General features: G+C 47.1%; 1 protein-coding gene across 6 annotated transcripts in view; it reads right to left on the bottom strand.

Annotated features, from left to right (window-relative positions):
• CTIF (cap binding complex dependent translation initiation factor) overlaps positions 1-18,966 on the bottom strand; it is a 331,892-nt gene that overhangs the window by 237,328 nt on the left and 75,598 nt on the right. For all 6 annotated transcript variants that reach the window (XM_090037762.1, XM_090037761.1, XM_090037763.1 and 3 more), the window contains one exon: positions 10,866-11,078. In XM_090037762.1, the coding sequence (XP_089893888.1) occupies positions 10,866-11,045 (180 nt within the window). In that variant the 5' untranslated portion in view covers positions 11,046-11,078. The remainder of the gene's footprint in view (positions 1-10,865; positions 11,079-18,966) is intronic.

The following is an 18,966-nucleotide window of genomic DNA, read 5'->3' as shown; positions in this document are numbered from 1 at the left end:
TAAATGCTATTCTGAAATCAGACAGTCTGATGCAAATGTCAGTGAGGCTGGTACACAGGGAAGAAAATAATATATTAATTCCATACAAGCAGCTGAAAAAAAACCAAATGGATTTGTACACTTATGGGCCCAAGTGAATAAGGCTCCAAAACAGAAAGAGGGTCAGTATTAACGACTTCTACTTCAAAAGTGACGTGCACATAATTTCTCACCGTCTGGCAATGGCATTTCTAAGTCAACACCTAGGTGACATTACAACTGACTGCAGTCTTGTCTGTGCTTCTTTCAAGTGCTCATCATTCTCCTGCTCTGTTTCTTTAACTCTTCTATGAAATCCTTTTTCTGCTCTATTTAAAGCCATTCTGCTGGACTGCCATATAGATATACTGACACGGGACAAACCGCCTTGCACTGGTCCAGTCCTGTGGGGAGCAAACCAGGAAAGCCAAGGCTGCAACTGAACTCCAGCTAGCTTCCAGCATCGAGGACAACAAAAAGTCCTTTTTCAGATATGTGGGGAGCCGGAGGAAAAGCAAGGGCAACACTGGACCCCTGCTAAACCAGATGGGACAACTGACAACTGACGCCCAGGAAAAAGCCAACCTATTAAATGGGTATTTTGCGTCGGTCTTTCATCAGTCCCATGCCTGCTATGGGACAGGGAGATCCGGATGAGGGAGATCCCCTGCCCTCCATTAATGCTGACCTCGTGAAGGAACACCTTGAGAAGCTGGATCCCTTCAAGTCAGCTGGCCCTGACAATCTGTACCCAAGGGTACTCAAGGAGCTGGCGAGCGTCATAGCCCAGCCACTGGCACGGGTCTTTGAAAACTCCTGGCGCTCTGGTGTAGTGCCCGAAGACTGGAAGAAGGCCAATGTGGTGCCTATCTTCAAGAAAGGGAGGAAAGTGGATTCGGCTAACTACAGGCCCATTAGCCTGACTTCTATCCCAGGGAAAGTCTTAGAAAAGTTTATTAAAGAGGCCATCCTTAATGGGCTGGCTGACGCCAACATCCTAAGGGATAGCCAGCACGGATTTGTTGCGGGTAGGTCTTGCTTGACCAATCTCATTTCCTTCTACGACCAGGTGACCTATCACTTGGACAAGGGAGAAGAGATTTATGTCATATATCTTGACTTCAAAAAAGCCTTCGATCTGGTATCCCATGATCACCTCTTGGCAAAACTGGCCAATTGTGGCCTTGGGTCCACCACGATCCGCTGGCTGGGAAATTGGCTCCGTGGTTGGACCCAGAGGGTTGTAATTGATGGAAGTCACTCATCATGGTGCCCTGTGACCAGTGAGGTCCCCCAAGGCTCTGTCCTAGGACCCATCCTGTTCAACATCTTCATTAATGCTGTGGACATTGGAGTCAGGAGCAGACTGGCCGAGTTCGCCGATTACACCAAAGTTTGGGGCAAAGCATCCATGCCAGAAGACAGGCGGGTGATCCAGGCTGACCTGGACAGGCTCAGCAAATGGGTGGATGAGAACCTGATGGTGTTTAACACTGAAAAATGCAAGGTTCTCCACCTTGGGAAGAAAAACCTGCAGCATCCTTATAGGCTCGGCAGTGCTACGCTGGCTAGCACTATGGAAGAAAGAGACTTGGGGGTCATCATTGACCACAAGATGAACATGAGCCTGCAATGCGATGCTGCAGCTACTAAAGCGATGAAAACGCTGGTTTGCATCCATAGATGCTTCTCAAGCAAATCCCGGGACGTCATTCTCCCCTTGTACTCGGCCTTGCTGAGGCCGCAGCTGCGTCCAACTGGAACTGGTAGTAATTGGTAGTAATTGGTAGCATGATCAGAGGTCAGGAAAACAGACCTTACGATGACAGGCTGAGAGCCGTGGCGCTCTTTAGCCTAGAAAAGCGCAGGCTCAGGGGCGATCTGATGGCCACCTATAAGTTTATCAGGTGTGACCACCAGGATCTGGGGGAACGTTTGTTCACCAGAGCGCCCCAAGGGATGACGAGGTTGAACGGTCACAAACTACTACAAGACTGTTTTAGGCTGGACATAAGGAAGAATTTCTTTACTGAAAGAAGTAAAGAAATTAGCCCCCAAGGTCTGGAACAGCCTGCCATCGGAGGTGGTTCAAGCACCTACATTGAACACCTTCAAGAGCAAATTGGATGCTTATCTTGCTGGGATCCTATGATCCCTGCTGACTTCCTGCCCTTTGGGCAGGGGGTTGGACTCAATGATCTTCCGAGGTCCCTTCCAGCCCTAATGTCTATGAAATCAATGAAATCTATGGAAGGAAAGCTATTCTGTTGTGTTCACATCTGCAAGTGGTGCACAGGACTGTACTGAAGGTCAATCTAATTTACCCTCACTCAATTTCCTCTATTGTCATGGCTCCAGGATGCTGAGAACTAGAAACAGATTTGTGATAAAAACAAGTACATAACATCTTCCCTTCCTACCCTCCTCCAACACTGTCCCATGTTGTCATGCAAGCCTGTCCAACTTCTAAGCACCTGGGGACCAAATGCCCCACAGGTAGCACCAACAGGGGTTGCACGCCTGCAGGTCACACCAGGGTGAGCCATGGCCCCGCCAGGCCATACAGTGCCTGGATGCCATCTCCTCTGAGTGAATGCAGTGGCATGGCTGGACCATGCTGCAGGAGACTCCGGGGGTCTAGGCTGCAGGGACTGGGGACTGGGCTCAGCTGGGAGAGCAACAGCAGCAACAACGCTGGAGGAGGGGGCTTCCATTCCCTGCGCCCGCTCTCAGGAGGGGAAGGGGCAGGTGCCCACTCATCACAGCTGCTGCTGTCCTGTAGCCTTCCCAACTGAGCCCAGCCTCAGAACCACCCAGCCGGAGTGGGCAGGGGCAGCTCTGATGCATCCCCACCCCTGGGACTTTGAAGAAAGCAGCAGAGGGGAGAAGCAGTGGGGAGGGGGCATGACTCAGACCAGGGAGAGAAGCAGGGCAGGACTCTTACGTGGTTTGGGGACTTTAAAAAGTTCCCGGGGGCTCCTCCTGCCTGGTCTGCCTGCACCAGCGGGAAGGGGGAGGAGAGAAAAGGTGGCAGTGAGGGGGTACAGCCACTCCAAGAGCATGGGCTGCTATTACTGCACCCTGCTTTCTGAAATTTGGGATCCACCTCTGGCCACTTCCCATGCACCATTCACCCACATCCCTAATGCACCAGGAGGAGCCTGCCCCCCTGCCCAAGGCGCCACACACCCCCAGGCTCACTCTCAGCTCCCCCAGCCCCATCCTCTGGGGCAGGGGTAGGCAGCAAAAGCCAGGGGAAGGAGGGATGGCCAGAGACTCCAATTATTTTTGCAATCAGAGTGCTAGGGAGCAGTAACCGGGTAAGAGCCCATGGCCACAGCTTAACCTCTTGTGGGCTACCAGCAGGACATCCCTGTAGTAACGTCTCCCTACATCACCTCAGCTAGGTAGGCAAGTGTTATTGTGCCTGAGGAAAACCAAAGCCCAGATGAATTAAGAGACTTACCCAAAGTTACAGACAGAGTCACTGACAGAGCCTAAACTTGAAGCTCAAGATAATATCAACCCAGGTCCTGAACATCAGGTCATCTTTCCTTCCACAAGTCTCATAAAAAAAGAGCATGCCACTTTCTCTTAGGGTTACACACACTTATGAAAGCTTAGGCATAGCTAGTTTATAAAATGCAAAGTACTCTGGCTTCTGCCTTAACAAACTCTTGCCATCAACCAGCACAGTTGTTTTATTAACCACGGGAGGTTTTCTTAGTTTGGGTAATTTTTGGTTAGGGAAGGATCTGTTCGTAAGAAACGATTCAAAAAACAAGGAGGGCAAAAAGTGGTCGATATGCATATGCCAGTTGTCCCTACAGACAAAGGGGAAAATACTATCTTTTTGGACCCACCTTCTTGATAGGGCCACATTGTTGGGTCCTACTGAAATAAGATCATAGGGAACCTATACACGTGACGGAGTTCTGCCCTGACACATGCTAATTAATCAAGTCTGCTGGAGTGTGCTAATTCGTGCGCTTCAGCAGCCTCCGCGTCACATGAATCAGTGTCTCCACATTTCAAAACGGTGGCTTTTTGAAGCTCATCAAATGAGCTTTAGTTAAAGCGCCCCTGCTGCCATTTTGAAGTGTGAATACACATGACGCTGTGGGTGCTTTAATTAGAGTTAATTTCAGAGCCGCTCTAATTAAAGTGTCCCCCGCCATCACCCCAGAGCACGTGTATAGATGCCCATAAAGATATTCCCTCTTCCTCACCCATCCACGACACCCATTTGAGTGTTGAGAAGGTGCAGCTCCTCACTCGCATCTGAATTTACAAGCCAGATTCAAATGGATGTCTCGGTGCTTTGAAAAAACCTAGATATAAGCCTGGATTTGATGTTTCCTTCTGGTTACCTCTAGGCAGCTCCCCATAGTGTCCCAGCTTTGTGAACAGCCCTTCAGTGACTTTTAAGCCTCTACAGGCATCTAATCCTGTCTCTTCGAATTGCTCTCCTGGTGCCAGGTCCCTGATTTTAAGGCACTGTAAACACCTAAGTAGGGGAGTATAAGGGCCCTAGCTGAATTTTGCTCTTAATTTTCAAATGCCGACTAGTGTTTTGAGGTGCCCAACTTCAGAAGTCTTTAAACTGGGGTTAGATTAAGGGGAGGGGTGTCTTTAAAATAGGGTCTTTTTAAAGATGGGAACCTAATAACCGATGCAGCAACAATCACCAGGGACTTTGGAAAATTTAGGCTGTGCAGGACAGAGTTAAAACCCCGATCAGGTCACCAGTGGAAATGGGCATCACAGTCTGAAACCCTAACACAAAACCAGAAAGCAGTCTGGCAGGATTCAGAGCTTGCCTTAGGGAAAATGGAGCCCTGGGTGACCTTGTATATTGGTGCTCCCCCTGCCCCCAAATCGGTGGTGCTGCTGCAGGTAGAGGCACAGGTGGGCAGGGGCACCGTCCAGCAGAGTGGCATGGTGTGCCAGGCAGGGTGCAGTCATCATGGCATGGGAGCACAGCAGGTAGACTAAAGAAGGTGCCATCCCACATGTGCCTGGCCCAGCTCCTCCTAGGCAATGGCTGGAGGTGGGAGGAGGAGGTGGGGGCTGGGATGGGCACCTGCCTGGGTTGGGGTGGGGAGAGAGCACTGCTGTGAGCACAGGCAGTTCATACGTGTGCATGTTTGGTGCCACCCTGGCCACGGTGCCCTGAGAGGTCGTTCATGTTACCCACCCCTATGGCCGGCTCTGGCAGGACCCTTTGGAGAGGCAGGAATAATATTTGCAAGCCTCAGATGCTCTGGTCAAAGCATGTACCACTTACATTATACTGGCACTTGGCCTTCACCAGAACTGGCTAGCTCCGTGGGGTTGGTTTTTCTCTTTAACAAATATCAAATTCATTCTCTCTCTTTCCTTTCTTTTTTTTAAAGGAAGACAGAAGCGAAGATTATTATTTCCCAGCAGGATTAAATCTCTTCTGAGTCTTGGACTGACTATCAAACTTCAGTTCTTCACTTGTGCACAACTCCAAAGCATTGTTGAACTTGACACATTAAATAAAGCAGTGCTTGCCTGTTTGACATGAAGTGCTGTCTTCTCACTTCAAATAGAAAAGTTCTCCAGCCATATGTTAAAAATAATGCTTTGCATATACTTCAGGTTTCAGATATATTTTTTCCCCATTTTTAATGGCTTTTGATTTACATTTTTTGTAAACCTCCCTTCTACACAAATTAGTCTTAAAAATGTTCTTTTACTGTTTTCTCTCTAAACCCATATGAGGGACTGCTACTGTTGTGTTGGTTCAGAAATAGAGAACTGATCTTCAGCTAGTATATGCCTCTGTAGCTCTGCTGAACAAAGCTATTCACGTCTCCAAAGGATCTGATCCTTTCCATCTTGAAAGGATTTTCTTCCACATCTCTCTCTTTCAAAGTATGAGTGTGAGCCTGTCAGATTCAAAACATTTTGTGATTAATCCTCTTTTTTTGCTGGCATGATTACACAGACAGCAATGGGATTCCACCATCCCGAACATGGCACATTAATGGCAAATCAAACCGGTCCTACACCTCGCAGAAAAACAACAGTTCACTAATTGCTTAAATTAACATGTTAAGTAACAATCTCCATTTCTAGCTGAAAAGATGGATGCAGATTCCTTTCCAAGTGAACAATAGAGCTGATCAGAATATTTAATCAAAACCTGAATGTCGACAAAAAATCGGAAACCCAAATTCCTGAACCAGACTGAGCTACTCCGTGAGGCTTAAACCCAGTCCTCCCTTCCAAGAAGCGTGCTTTCAGTCATGCACTGAGTTTGTACAGACACCGAGATAGTTTCAGTTTTGCTGTGCACCCAGAGTTGTAAGAGGGCTGCTGTCAGCATCTGAACAAAACCAACCCTCCACCCAGCCTCCTCACTCCTTGCTAATCAAAAAAGATTGGTCAGATGGGCATGGGCTCATGGGAGGAGGAAGCGGGGTTGCCTTCCTCTGTAAGGTGGAGCACAATCATTTTCCTAGGATGTGTTAACCAACCACTTTCTTTTTGTTGCACTGCAAGAGCAGTGGTAGTGGCTTCACCCCCTCCCCTGCATTTCCTATGGCATGTATAGGCATTCTTGATGTTTTGCCTTCTAGTTGCAGGGCTTCGAAGTGGAAATACTAAATTAAATTACTGCTGGCAAACCCAGGGGACTGGACTCAGGGCCCCACGAGGCTGCTTGCAAGGGCTGCATCATTCTTTCAAATCCTTATACATAGGGGCATAACTAACAAGTGTTGTGTCTTGGGCAAAACCCCTGCCAGAGAGTGGAGGTGGCATGCCAAGAGGCTGCCACAGCAGTCCCTGCACCCATCCCTACCACCACTGTCCCGTTTGCCCTAGTTACCCTACTGCTTACTGGTTGCCCCACTCTCTTGCTCTACCTACAGATGGTACGTATGAGACATTACACTGCCTACAATTACTGCTGGTATGGTCTATTTAGCCCAAAGCCTTTGGTAAATAAAACGCACTGCAGAAAACTGTACCTGGTTTACACTGAACCTCTGGGCACAGGAAAATGATCTTGCTGCACCAAGGAAATCTGCATCCGATCCATTGTTAAATCTCCAGTCTTTTGTTCAGATGCACCTCTGGTACTTATTACATATTGCTTAGGGTGACCATATTTCTCTCGTCTCAAAATAGGACACCCCACTTGCTGTCAGGATCAACTGCCTCTGAGCTCTGGTGTCAACTGAGCATGTGGGGGGAGCCGGGGCGCATTTTGGGAGTCTGAGAGAGAGAGAAACAGTCCCATTTTTGCCAGGACAGTCCTAGTTTAAACACCCATGTCACTCAGGCATCTCACTGAAAAGGGGACATAAGAGCTCATTTGATCAAACCGCCAGGATGCCTGGGACAGGTTTTTCAGACAAGACTGTCACAAAAGAAAGTGGGACAAGTGCAACATGGCAGAGGAAAAGGACGAGAGAATCAGCAGAACTGTCCTCTGCCATCCGCCCTTGCTGCTATTTGAGATGAGGTTTGATTCAAGGCCTTACCGATGTAATTCAAGTTCATGATGCTCAACTCATCTGCTTCAGGCCTAAGATGAAGAAGCTTCCTCTGTTCATTTTCTCTGGCAGCATCTCCTAGAGCCCCTCTAGAGCTGCCTTTAAAACCGTGTTCCTCAACCAGGGTGCCTAGACACCCTGTAGTGCAAGGGGATCCTTTTAAGGGTGCCACAGACTATTATCACACCTAGGTATGCAAACACCTATCTACAATTCAGAAGATAAACCCAGAGATAACAAACAGGAATCTACCGAAAATTGCCCTGTTGTCTTCTTTCTTTGCAACAGAAGAACTACCCTCTTATTATTCCATAGTCAAGAAATGATTAAAAGCTAATGTTTTCTGATGGGAGCTTTGAGCCTAATGAGGCTGACAACCACTGCTTCATGGTCTTTCTCAATGTGCAAATCTACCCTGCCTTCCCCAGGAAGGAACACAACCAACTACGTCCCTTGCTCTTCAGGTCACGTCACCTTGAATTATTTTAGCCTCAACCTCTCCATTTGCTCCTGTTGGCAAAACAGCTGCCTCTTCCCAAGCCCCTGGGCACAGCTCTACCGGCATTACTGGCCGGGTCCTTGCCCTTCTCTTCCTTGTGACAGGCACCGTGCAAAAGCAGAAAGATGCAGTCTAAATAACCTGTGTCCCCCTGTAAAACCATAGTCACAAGTGACTGTCTCTCAGTCCAGGCCCCTGCTCCACAAAGACCCCACTACAGTGACTGGGTGCCAGGAAGCTTCTAAAATGCTCCCACCTTCCCTGCAAATCAATCCAGGCAAGGCACCTCCTAAAGCCTGGTCCGCAATTTGGGGGCCACATGAGGAAGCAACACACCCGCACACCTCCTGGCATGGTGCGGCCCCTGCAAATTACTGTGATGTTGAGAGAACTACTATTTAGTAGGCGTGTGGACACCATTCAGCTTATGAGAGCATCACAGCACTGTGCTGCTTACTATCATTTATAGTATAGCTCATCCCCTGAGCTGTCTCCTCCCTGCTAACACAGACAGTGCCTGCACAGCCAGTTTGCAAACCAGACACCAGCATGCAGCACGGGGCTAGGATTTCCTCGGCCTCCACTGGGACGGGAAGGGAGCACGTGCCTGGACACGGCAGAAGAGACACGGTGACTCAGCCATTCCAATGGGCTGGTGGCAGGGCACACAGGCGCGGCAATGCATCACGAGAGCTCTTTGATCAGAGCCCACCTGAAGCCTGCAGCAGTCCGGGCTGCGGCTGTGAGCTGTCACTGCCTCTGGTGGAGCAGAAAAGCTAAAAATGAGCTGGAGGAAGTTGCTAGAAAAATGAAAGCTGACGGTGGCAACAAACAGGCTCACCAAGAGCAGCATCAACAGACCGAGCATTTGTGGGAGGACTGGAAGGCAGGTAGCACTCAGAGTAACTATAGCATCCCATCAGCGTCCCATCCCCACATTTACCTACCAGCTCCCAGCTGCCCACAATGCCCCGTACCTATTAAGACTTACTTAAAATAAAGTCTCTCTGGCAAAGAAACCTTCTTCCCTGTGTTTGGACAGTAACTAGCACACGGCAACCCCTGCTCCATGCCTGGGGTTTGTACAACTTCCTACAGCAACGAAGATGGACTCAAATCAAACCTACAGATCCAAGCTCATCTGAACGTCGGCATGTTCCGTTGTTTAATTTCCTCTTCGGGTTCAAGTAGCTAATGGCAGCAATACTGCTCCTTGGGGGGTAAGATCTGTAGAGCTGGGACTTACATCTTCAGACTGTCTCATGTATATAAGTGGCTGCTGTGGTCATAACATGTGGGCTCCTCACAGCCTTTAATACAAGTATCCTCTACACCCCGAAGCAGCAATTTTATGGCTGGGGAGCTGAGGCAGATACGTGTTTGCCCAAAGTCATACAAGGACCTAGTGACAGAGCCTGGATCTGAACCTAAGGCTCACCAGTCCTCAGCTCACTACTGGACCAGCTGCCTTCTCTAAAAGTAGATTTGACAGCTGAGATGTCAGGTAAGTGCTTGGCACATTTTGGCACCAAGATACAGACTGAGAAAACTGTCTGGCAGAGCTCATTTTCCCTACCTTAGGCTGACTCTGACTCTTTCCCAGACCCGAGGAAGGGCGTTTTGTGCCCGAAAGCATGTCTCGCAGCTAGCCCAACTATTCAGTTGGTCCAATAAAAACACATTACCCCCCCAAAATCCTTGCTCCTCACATATTCCCATCGCAACTATAGCACCGCCCCAACCCATCATTTTCCTAATTCGGCCCGACTCGTCCACGCTAAAGATTATATCCCATTAATCCTAATTGTACCCTCTACTAAAGACAGTCCTAAAGCATTCCTTAATAACCTTGGTCTTTACAGCTTTCCAAAGCACACAGTTCATTAGGATTCTTAGCTGCATTTGCAATTTTGAAATAAGTTTGCAGGTTACTGAGTGAGTGTCAGCTGTCCATGTTCAGTTGGAGAGATTTCTGCCCTATGCAATGCTCTTAATAATTAATCAACTTATTAGCTTCTTACGAATACCAGTGGAAGCCATGCATGTGAACCAAGGCTGCACGGGCCTTTAAGATCTAATATGCATTTCTCAGCTCATGACAAATATTAACAACCCTCAGTCATAGCATCACTATGGCATGGCTCAGGCCTGGTCATGAGTAAATAGTCCTTCCAGGCCTCTGGGATTTTGCTGGTGGTAGAAGGGCTAGAGGGAAGACCAGAACTATGTGGGATCAGATAGTACTCTCTTACACATCTCTGTGACTTCACAGAGTGCACATTTGCACCACCGAGCAGACAACAAATCCACAAGAACAGCAGGCTGCCAGGTGGTGCCGCACAAGCTAGTTGCCCTCTTCCCCGGGTGCACGTTTCCCTCTTCCTCCCTGCAATTCCCATGCCAGTCATCAGTTGATCACAGCAGAAACTCCAGCCCTCCACACCCAGTATGCAAATCTGTGTCTGAACACGGACTTTCCTTTCATTTCAAACTGAAAGTTAGAGGGGTTTCTCCTACAGCCAGACATTTCGAGCTATTTTAGAAACATTTAATGGAAAACGCAGCTGACCAGAGATCATTATGAACCATCTGGAGTTCTGATATTCAGATGAACAAAAAATCTGCCTCAAATCCAGTGTACAGCCTCTGCCTTATTTCTACCAGTGCTGCCGAGATCTGCAGAAGCCTGCCTAGCAAAATGTAAGCCTTCAAGGCTGCAAGTTCATCTGCTGGATCACAGGACACAATTTATACCAGCTCCTCTGTGACTTCAGCATCTTGGTGGAAACCCTCATTTTTGAATCACATCTTTCACTAACCTGAGAGATATTGGACTGCGTTTTCTCGCTCTCTCCATCCCCTTCTGTTTTGTCAGTCAGCAGCCCTTGGACTTGGTACTCAAGGACATAACTGTCGATGAATCTCTCCAGCTCTTCAATTTCCTGAGATCGACTACTCCCTGCCTCAGAGGAGGCAGATGCCACAGAGGAGTTTTCCATCACTGCAGGAGAGGAACCAGGGATGGAGGAAGCCTGGGAAAGAGAGACAAGAGCAATTCATTTCTCGATTCATAATGTTTGGCAGGCTTGCAATTGCATTATGAACATGTGCACAACTGGGGTCTACCTTAGGAATTCATCACAAACAGAGTGTCTCTTTTATTTTTCCAGTTATCGTCTAACTACCCAAAAGAGGCTGGGTGACGGCAAAGGTGCATCATAGCCCTGCCATGCTGGTTAGCAGGAATGGTCCCTTTTGTCGGCTGCATCCGAGTTTCCAGTGCCCGTGAGTATGACTGTTGGCCTAAGAGAGAACGTAAGTCTGGAGGCCTCCGACTGCCAAGGACTCCCCTAGCAAGTGGCAGAAGCAAAAGATAGAGTTTTATTCTCTGCAAGTGGGCACTGAAGGCAATTTCCAGGGCCCAACAGGGCTGCTTATAATGGAGAAGGGACAGCTCTGCAGTCCAAAACCATAGGGAGAAAGGCTCCAAAACATACACATTAAAAACATATCCACACCTCTTCTTTTTTCCAGCTGTATTCCCCAACTGTCTGGACCCATTTGTCATCACTTGTCTTGCACTCAGATTGTAAGCTCTTGGAGGCCGAGGCTTTATTTTTGTTCTGTGTGAGGTGTCTTAGGGCGGGGGGTACCCAGTCCATAATTAGGCTGTTTGGTAGTACAAACACATTGCCATGCCATCTGACACAATTTAACTCATAATGCCCATGGATCCAAGAAAAGTGAATGGTGACAAAGTTTACGTTGCTATGACGGTGAAAACAGTCTGCGCTAAACCTAACAGAAACAAGCAATAAAGCACATCCTCAGCATTATTCTAGCTGTGCTGCCCAGAGAGGGATGGTAAGGCACCGGGTAACAGCTGAGAGGGGCAAACAGAAAGGTGAGGGCTACATGGAGAGGATAAACTGGTAAATAATGGATGGGCTGGTAGTACCAAAAGAAATGCGGAGTCAGCACCTGTGCTTTTAAATGACCCAGCTAGCAGGGGGGGCACAGTGCAATGGAACAGAAAGGTCATGTCAGGTTATTTTTGTTAAGAGTTTATAGCAGCAAAAAACTTTTATTATACCAGCAAGGTGGAGAAAAAGACATGTTCTGCATGAGCCAGCTTGCTGGAGACACCAGGGAAGCAGTATATGTTGGGATCTCATTACTCAGCCTGAATGTATGCACCTAGAACGGTGCTAGGAGCAAAGCAACATGCTGTGTACAGAGAAAGTCTTTAAAGGCAATATTTCAGCCGGTCCTTCTGGGTGGCCCGAGCTAGATCCTTCTAACTGCTCCCAGCTCCCAGTCACACCAGGGCGAGTCTGGGACACCCAGCACCACTCCCAGATCAAATCTGCTTGTTCCACTTGGTAAGGAATAAAGTATATTCAGCCTTTCTACAGCACACCTTTAATCCAAATCCGAAAGGAAATTCCCACAGGTAGCCATGTACTTAATCTGAGGTTGGGGCTTTCCATTTCCATTTCCAATCATAGGGTCACATAAGGGACCCCAAGGGTTATCCGGTCTAACCATGACACAGACAAGACACTATTTCTTAGCTGTCTCAGGGAGGACTTGCCTTTTTTCTCTTGAAAATCTCTACTGAAGGAGATCCCATAACTTGCCGTGGCAGCTTGTTCCATTTTCTGGACGATGAATCAACATTCATGAATAATTTCCATGATTTCCTGACTTGCCTGTTAGATACTATGATGGATCTCCTCTGAATGAACTGCAGATAAAACAGATCTTCTCTTCCTGCATACAAAGACATCTCCCTTTTAATTGTCTTACTGAATGGAGCAAGCCTTGCCCCACTGCATCACACAGTCCATCTAATCCTGGGGGACTCATTTACCATGAGGTGAACCACCTGTTCCCTCGAGAGAGCCACAACACAAAGGGCAGGTGCAATGAAGGAAACTTCTTGAATCCTGCTGGCGATCGAGACTGAAGTACCGACACAGAGCCCTGTTAGGAACGTGATTAATGGCCAGGATTATTCTTTATTACTAGGCCACCTTTTCCGAGAGTCAACTGCACAAGTTAACTTCAGAGTGATTACAACGAACTGGGGAAACCTGAGATCCTATTCCCAGCTCTGCTACTGTCCTGATGGATGACCTTGACCTCTGTCCCTCACTTTTCCCATCATAAAATAGGGATATGTCTCCTGACTTTCCCTGTAAAACACTGTGAGATCTATGAAGACTGCTACTGAAGAAGCAGGTACTAATGTGACAAATGCCTTCACCAAGTCTTATGTTATGCAACCCAGAAAGCTTCTTTGTTATACTCAGTGCTGCCAGCCATGCCAGGAAGGCCAGTTCTCTCTGTCTTCTCCTTGCAAGCCTAAATTGGCTCAGGCTTTGCATGCTCTGAAAATCTGCTCGTGCCTTCTACCTGCCTGCACAAAGCTGGCTCCTTTGTGCATCTGCTTTCCCCAAGCCCAACAAGAGGCCAGGAAAGCTGTTTGTAGAGAGAAACTGTTTTCAGTCTGGAAGGCAAGAAACACACCATGCAGCAGCCACTCCCCTGCAGTGCCTGTTAGAGGGCATGTGAGACATGGGAGTGCCTACACTGCAGTGACTGCAGCAGCAGGGGACACAGGCCTGGGCTATGCAGCCTTTGCACCCATGTAACCATGTCATCACAGACATTAATCATAGCAATTAAGAGCTGGAAGGGACCTCAAAAAATCTTCGGAGGGTTCTTCATTACTTGATCTATGAGGGTGCAGATACACCAACATTAGTGGTCCTTATGCCTGTCCTGTCTACCTTGTACTCCTCTGTCATATAGGAATAAGCAATGCTGGCATGTGCACATTTATGTGGCCACCTCTGTGACGAGGGGGGTGCAACTCTTGCTTTCATGCCCCATGCCAGGGGCAGACACTGATTATTGTTTCATTACCGAAACAGTATTTTGCTTAAGTTCTTTTGGTGGCAATGAGGGTGATGTGGCAGCCGTGGCCTTGACTGCAGTATAGTTAGACGTATCTCTGTTAGCTTTAAATAAGTCAGCTCAGATGTCCCTTTAAGCATGGCAGTTTTGCACGGGTTGCGAAAAACCACTTGAAAATCTTGGCAGCTATTTGAGAGTCAGCATGAGCCTGTATTCAGTGCCATTCTGCTTTAATTTCTCTGCTAGATCTGCCCAGGCTAGCAGGCTTAAAGCTAGGGCTCCACAAGCTGCTGCCACAGCAAACACAGTATTAACATGCCCTCTCTCTGCATCTGCTTGTTCCCTTTCTACCTGCACTCCTTTCCTCTCTCCACATCCTTCTTTGAACCACACCAGAGGAACAAGAAAGTGGGCAGCTAGGCTCCAAGATGGCTCTACAGTCACCGTGCTCCCCAAGTTTACACCCATTCCCTCCCCTCTACCTGCAGTCCACACCTTGCTCTCCAAGTCTCATCTGCTGTCACTTGAACCTTGGTTTGCATTTGCTCCCTTTGAACCAATGAAAGCTACATCCCTTTCCACCTTATTTCTTGCCCTCTGTCCATTCTGGATCAGTCTTGAAAGTTTGCATGTTTCCAGATAGCCAAACTGGTTTCTAATGCCCACCTCCATTTGCTCCCTAACTCAGTGCTCCAGTCACTGGCACGAGCCATGTTCCTGAACACAGGATGCCAAAATGCATTCACTGCATAGGAAGTGCATCAGCAGCAAAGATGACATAAATAGAAAAGTGGGGGCCAAACTTTTTGGCAGGTGCCACAAATTAGCTCTGTATCCTCCTTGAGTGCCACTTTGATCCTTTTCTCCCATCCAATCCATTGCTCTGCTTTCTGCTTCTTTCTCTGTTCTCCCAGCTTGATCTGATGCTCTACTTGCTGTCATATTGGCCATTGTAGTGCCTGTCCCCTTCCCAATCTGCCACATGCCACACATGGAGCCTGCCCCTGAAATACAGTAGCTTCATACTACAAGTTGGCACCCCTGAAATAGAGAAGCCTGAAGCATAATAGACACCTCTGGGACCTGAGACTCTTAGGTGTTGAATGCTATCAGAAAAGAACTGCATGGGAGTTCTTAAAAGTTCTTATCTTTATATTCAAAGCTTGGGGCTCATGTATACACCACAATTTTTGCCCTTTCATGCACTGCAACTGTCTGTCTGTTTGCACGAGTGGGATTTCCTGACACTTCAAAAGTCTTTCTTGTACATTAAACTAAAACGCCTCGGACGTAGCTTAGCTTGGCTCACCAGGAATTAAAGTATCGTATCCATGGATTCACTGTGTGCAAACATAAAGGCACTCAAAAATGTGTAATGAGCCTCTTTGTCCACCAGATGGCACGGCGACTTCTTTGAAGCTCACCCCTTCAAATTGCCTTTTTTTTTCTTGTGTGGTTTGTCGGCTCCCTGCTTCCACAGCTACACGGCAAGGCATGGGCATGGGGTGGATGTGGGGCAGGGCCGGACCATTTCGCTCTCCTGTGTCGCCAGCCAGGGACCTGGCTTAATTTGCTCGAAAGCCTAGTATGTGTAAACACAGATGCGACACTCCAAAATAAACAAGTTTAAATTGTATAAACCTATTTAATTTAATGAGGATTAAAACCCATGATGTGTACAGGTGCCCACAGAAAAGAGGTGGTTTGAAGGCTCAAGTGAATATAGAACTAGAAGCAGATCTTCACATTAAAAATACACGAGTTTAAAAATATTCCAGCGCAGGATGGAATGTGCCCAATTAAGATTCATAGTGTATCAATTATATCGTCCAAGTGACTCGACTCTGCCTTCCTGTACAGAACATGATCTTTTTGAGATCCTCTGGTTTGTCGCCAACATGCTGCTACATTCAGCTACAAGCTCTTTCTTCTAAAGATGTCTCTTAGCATGTCAAGGGCTCTGCTGGATGCTTAGCTAGGAAATTCAGAGTTAAGGCTGCAGCTGGCAAGTGCTGTCTGCAACCAGCTTAGCTGTGCCTATGTACAGTCATATAGTATCGCATGCATACAGATCACCCACTGCTTGCTGCTGACTAGATATAATACACTCTGAGCTCCATCCCACTGCAATCAGCAGCTGGAAACCCTGCCCTCCAAGTTGATGGCTAAGATACACAGATTGTTGTATTAATGTACATGAGGCCACACCAATTAACACCATCAAGCTAGGCAAGGCCAGTACTTGCTTTGTAAATGAGGCAGATCAGTTTTTCAATTACTGCTGAACAAATGTACACCACCCCTTTATCATTGGCCAGTATGCTGCTGGAAGTACTAAGCAAGGAGATTTAAGAGTCAGGTCCCAACCACTTATCACTAAAGAGCCTGCTTTTGAAAGGAGAGGAGTATTAATCACAGTAAATTTCAGCTTGAGCTATTACCATCTGCCAATCCAAATTCACCCTGCAGTGTCAAAGTGTTTCTTTGCCGCTCACCCTGACTAGTTGATTCCCAATCTGCCGGCTTTCCCCAGGTCTTCTACCTTTCAGTAAAGGAGAAACTACTCGCATCGATAGTAGTTACATGTGTAGGAACTGTAGGTGTCCCATAGGATAAAGAAGCACCACATAACTGAAAGCTGTTGCTAAAAGAGTAAGAAGCCATGATACCATAGCTTAGGATACAAACCCTCCTTCAGACAATGTCTAATAGCAGATTATAGAAAGAGCCCAAGTCCTGTTTAAAATAAAACCCCCACAAGCTTCTGCAGGAAAGAGCTTCCTTGTCTCCTCCCAAGCCCCATGCCACAAAAATGGATGCATGTGCACACACTGACTGCAAACTCACAAAGAGACTAACATTTCCCACTGCACACATCAACCTAATTTGGCAGCATAACGGGGAGTTGTATCCACAGCCAGGCATCTTCCTTTATCACGGGACTGCACGGTGAGGAGTTTGACACCTGAGTTTTAATCCTTTGACAACCTGGGTTTATAAATGGAAAAGTCGACAGAGGTTTAAATCTACGGTGCTACTAGCAGACTGCGTCCTAAGTATTTTAAAGGACGCTCTCTTGCCAGAAGCACGCTGCCTTTACCCTGAAAGAGCCAAACCATGTTTGCAAAAAGCAAACCTGATTTAAGATGAAATCATTTTGCAGGAGCTTTGGCACCCTGACATGTTGCACTTACTGCCACAGGAGATCACCGAGTCTAAGACCCTACCAGGATCCTGAAAAATGACAGACCTTTATGGGCATAATGAGAACAGTCACAGTTACATTATTAGATGGGATAAAAAGGCTTCAGGGCACAAGATGCTCATGGACTGACTGGGTTTAGTGACTGGCAAGGGTCTCCCATACTCATTCATCATGGGGCTTCTAAGCATCTATCTATGAAGCATGTGGTGCTGATCGCTGTCACGGGCAGACACTGGATTAGAAGTAGTGAACCAACCCAGTAAGCCAATTGCCATCTTCCACAGATCCAGCAATTACTCCAGCTATGTTGTTTCCTGAAAGAAACAAAGAGACCAGCTGTCTGCTATCATAGCTTCTGCATTCACACCAGCTGCTACTGAAGCAATTAAAGAAGGGTCCTGACTCTGCCTGGATGTATCCCTTGGTCTGCATGACTGAGAAAGCCACTTACATTCATGCAATCTAAATGCACCAACTAAAACTAAGCACCTATACACATGACCTGATTACCAGAGCTCAAGTCAGTGAGAGTCAGAGGTGCTCAGCACCTCTGAAAACAAGGCCATTTATTCAGGGGCCAAAATGACTTGACTGAAGTCAAACAGCAAATCAAGGCAGAGCTGAGAATAAAACCAAACAGGAAGAGATGGATTTGGAAATGAAGTCATGCTAGCACACTACAAAACAGTCTCATTGACTGGCTGTAGTCTCTCATTTGTCAAGTGCAAAGTATTATGGCATTTGCATATGATGTCCCACCCATATGGTCATAATGAGGGAACACATGTACTAGTACCCTGGAGGTGAGGTGGGATGTGAAACACCTTCAGACCTTACATTCAGAATACTTACCATGTTTTTTACATAGTACATACACCTTTGTCCCAAAAAACAGCTGCTGCAAATTAAAGTGGGCAATAGATGCAAAAAATACAGTAAGTGCAGATTTTGCAGCTTGTGGGTGAAATTGCCAGTAAAATATGGAGTAATCCACAGGGAGTGGAAAAATGAGCAGGCTCGGCTTCCTGGCTGCATCTACTTAGTTATTTAGTACAAGGAAAGATCTTTTTTCCTTTATTTTGCCTTTCAAAAGCAACGTGTGTTATATTCCGGGCCGGGCTGTATGTGAGAAATTACGGTACGTCTGATCCCACAGAACCCGATACAAAGCCCAGCGATGCCGACAGGTTCTTCCCATTGATTGCAGTGGGTTTGAATCAGGCTTTTACAGGACAGCACCTCATATTTTTTCCTGCTGGTTATTAATTAGAAGACACAGGCATCTCCTCCTTCCCCCCCCCACACTATACAGCCTTTCCATGTGTTTTTATTCACCGGCCTGTTAGCTAGAAATTAATACTTACTGTCTCTTTCCAGATACATATGAAATTATCAAGCAAAACGTTAAGCCAGTTCAATACCATCTGAAAAAAGGAAAATAAAATGCTGCTCTCAACTTCTGCTGTTTCCAGCTCCTGAGGTATTTCTTATCTGCTACTTGTGAACAATTCTGGGCTTCAACCCGAGTCAGCTCAGAAGGAACGGTTTTGGCATATGGACATCACATGCTCATTGAACCATTCCAAAATGTGCCCAGACTGTCAAAAAAGCTGGTTATGCAGATAGGTGTCACATGCTAGCTCCTTGACTAGGATGCTAAGGCTCATAATAAAGGACGAAATGATTTGGAATGACAGAATCATAGAAAGTAAGGGTTAGAAAGGACCTCAGTGGGTCATCAAGTCCAACCCCCTGCTCAAAGCAGGACCAGCCACAACTAGATCATCCTGGCC

Source organism: Crocodylus siamensis, chromosome 3, assembly GCF_052110815.1.
Source record: "Crocodylus siamensis isolate JL-2025a chromosome 3, ASM5211081v1, whole genome shotgun sequence".
Classification (NCBI taxonomy): domain Eukaryota; kingdom Metazoa; phylum Chordata; order Crocodylia; family Crocodylidae; genus Crocodylus; species Crocodylus siamensis.
This window is presented reverse-complemented; position numbering and strand designations above follow the sequence as displayed.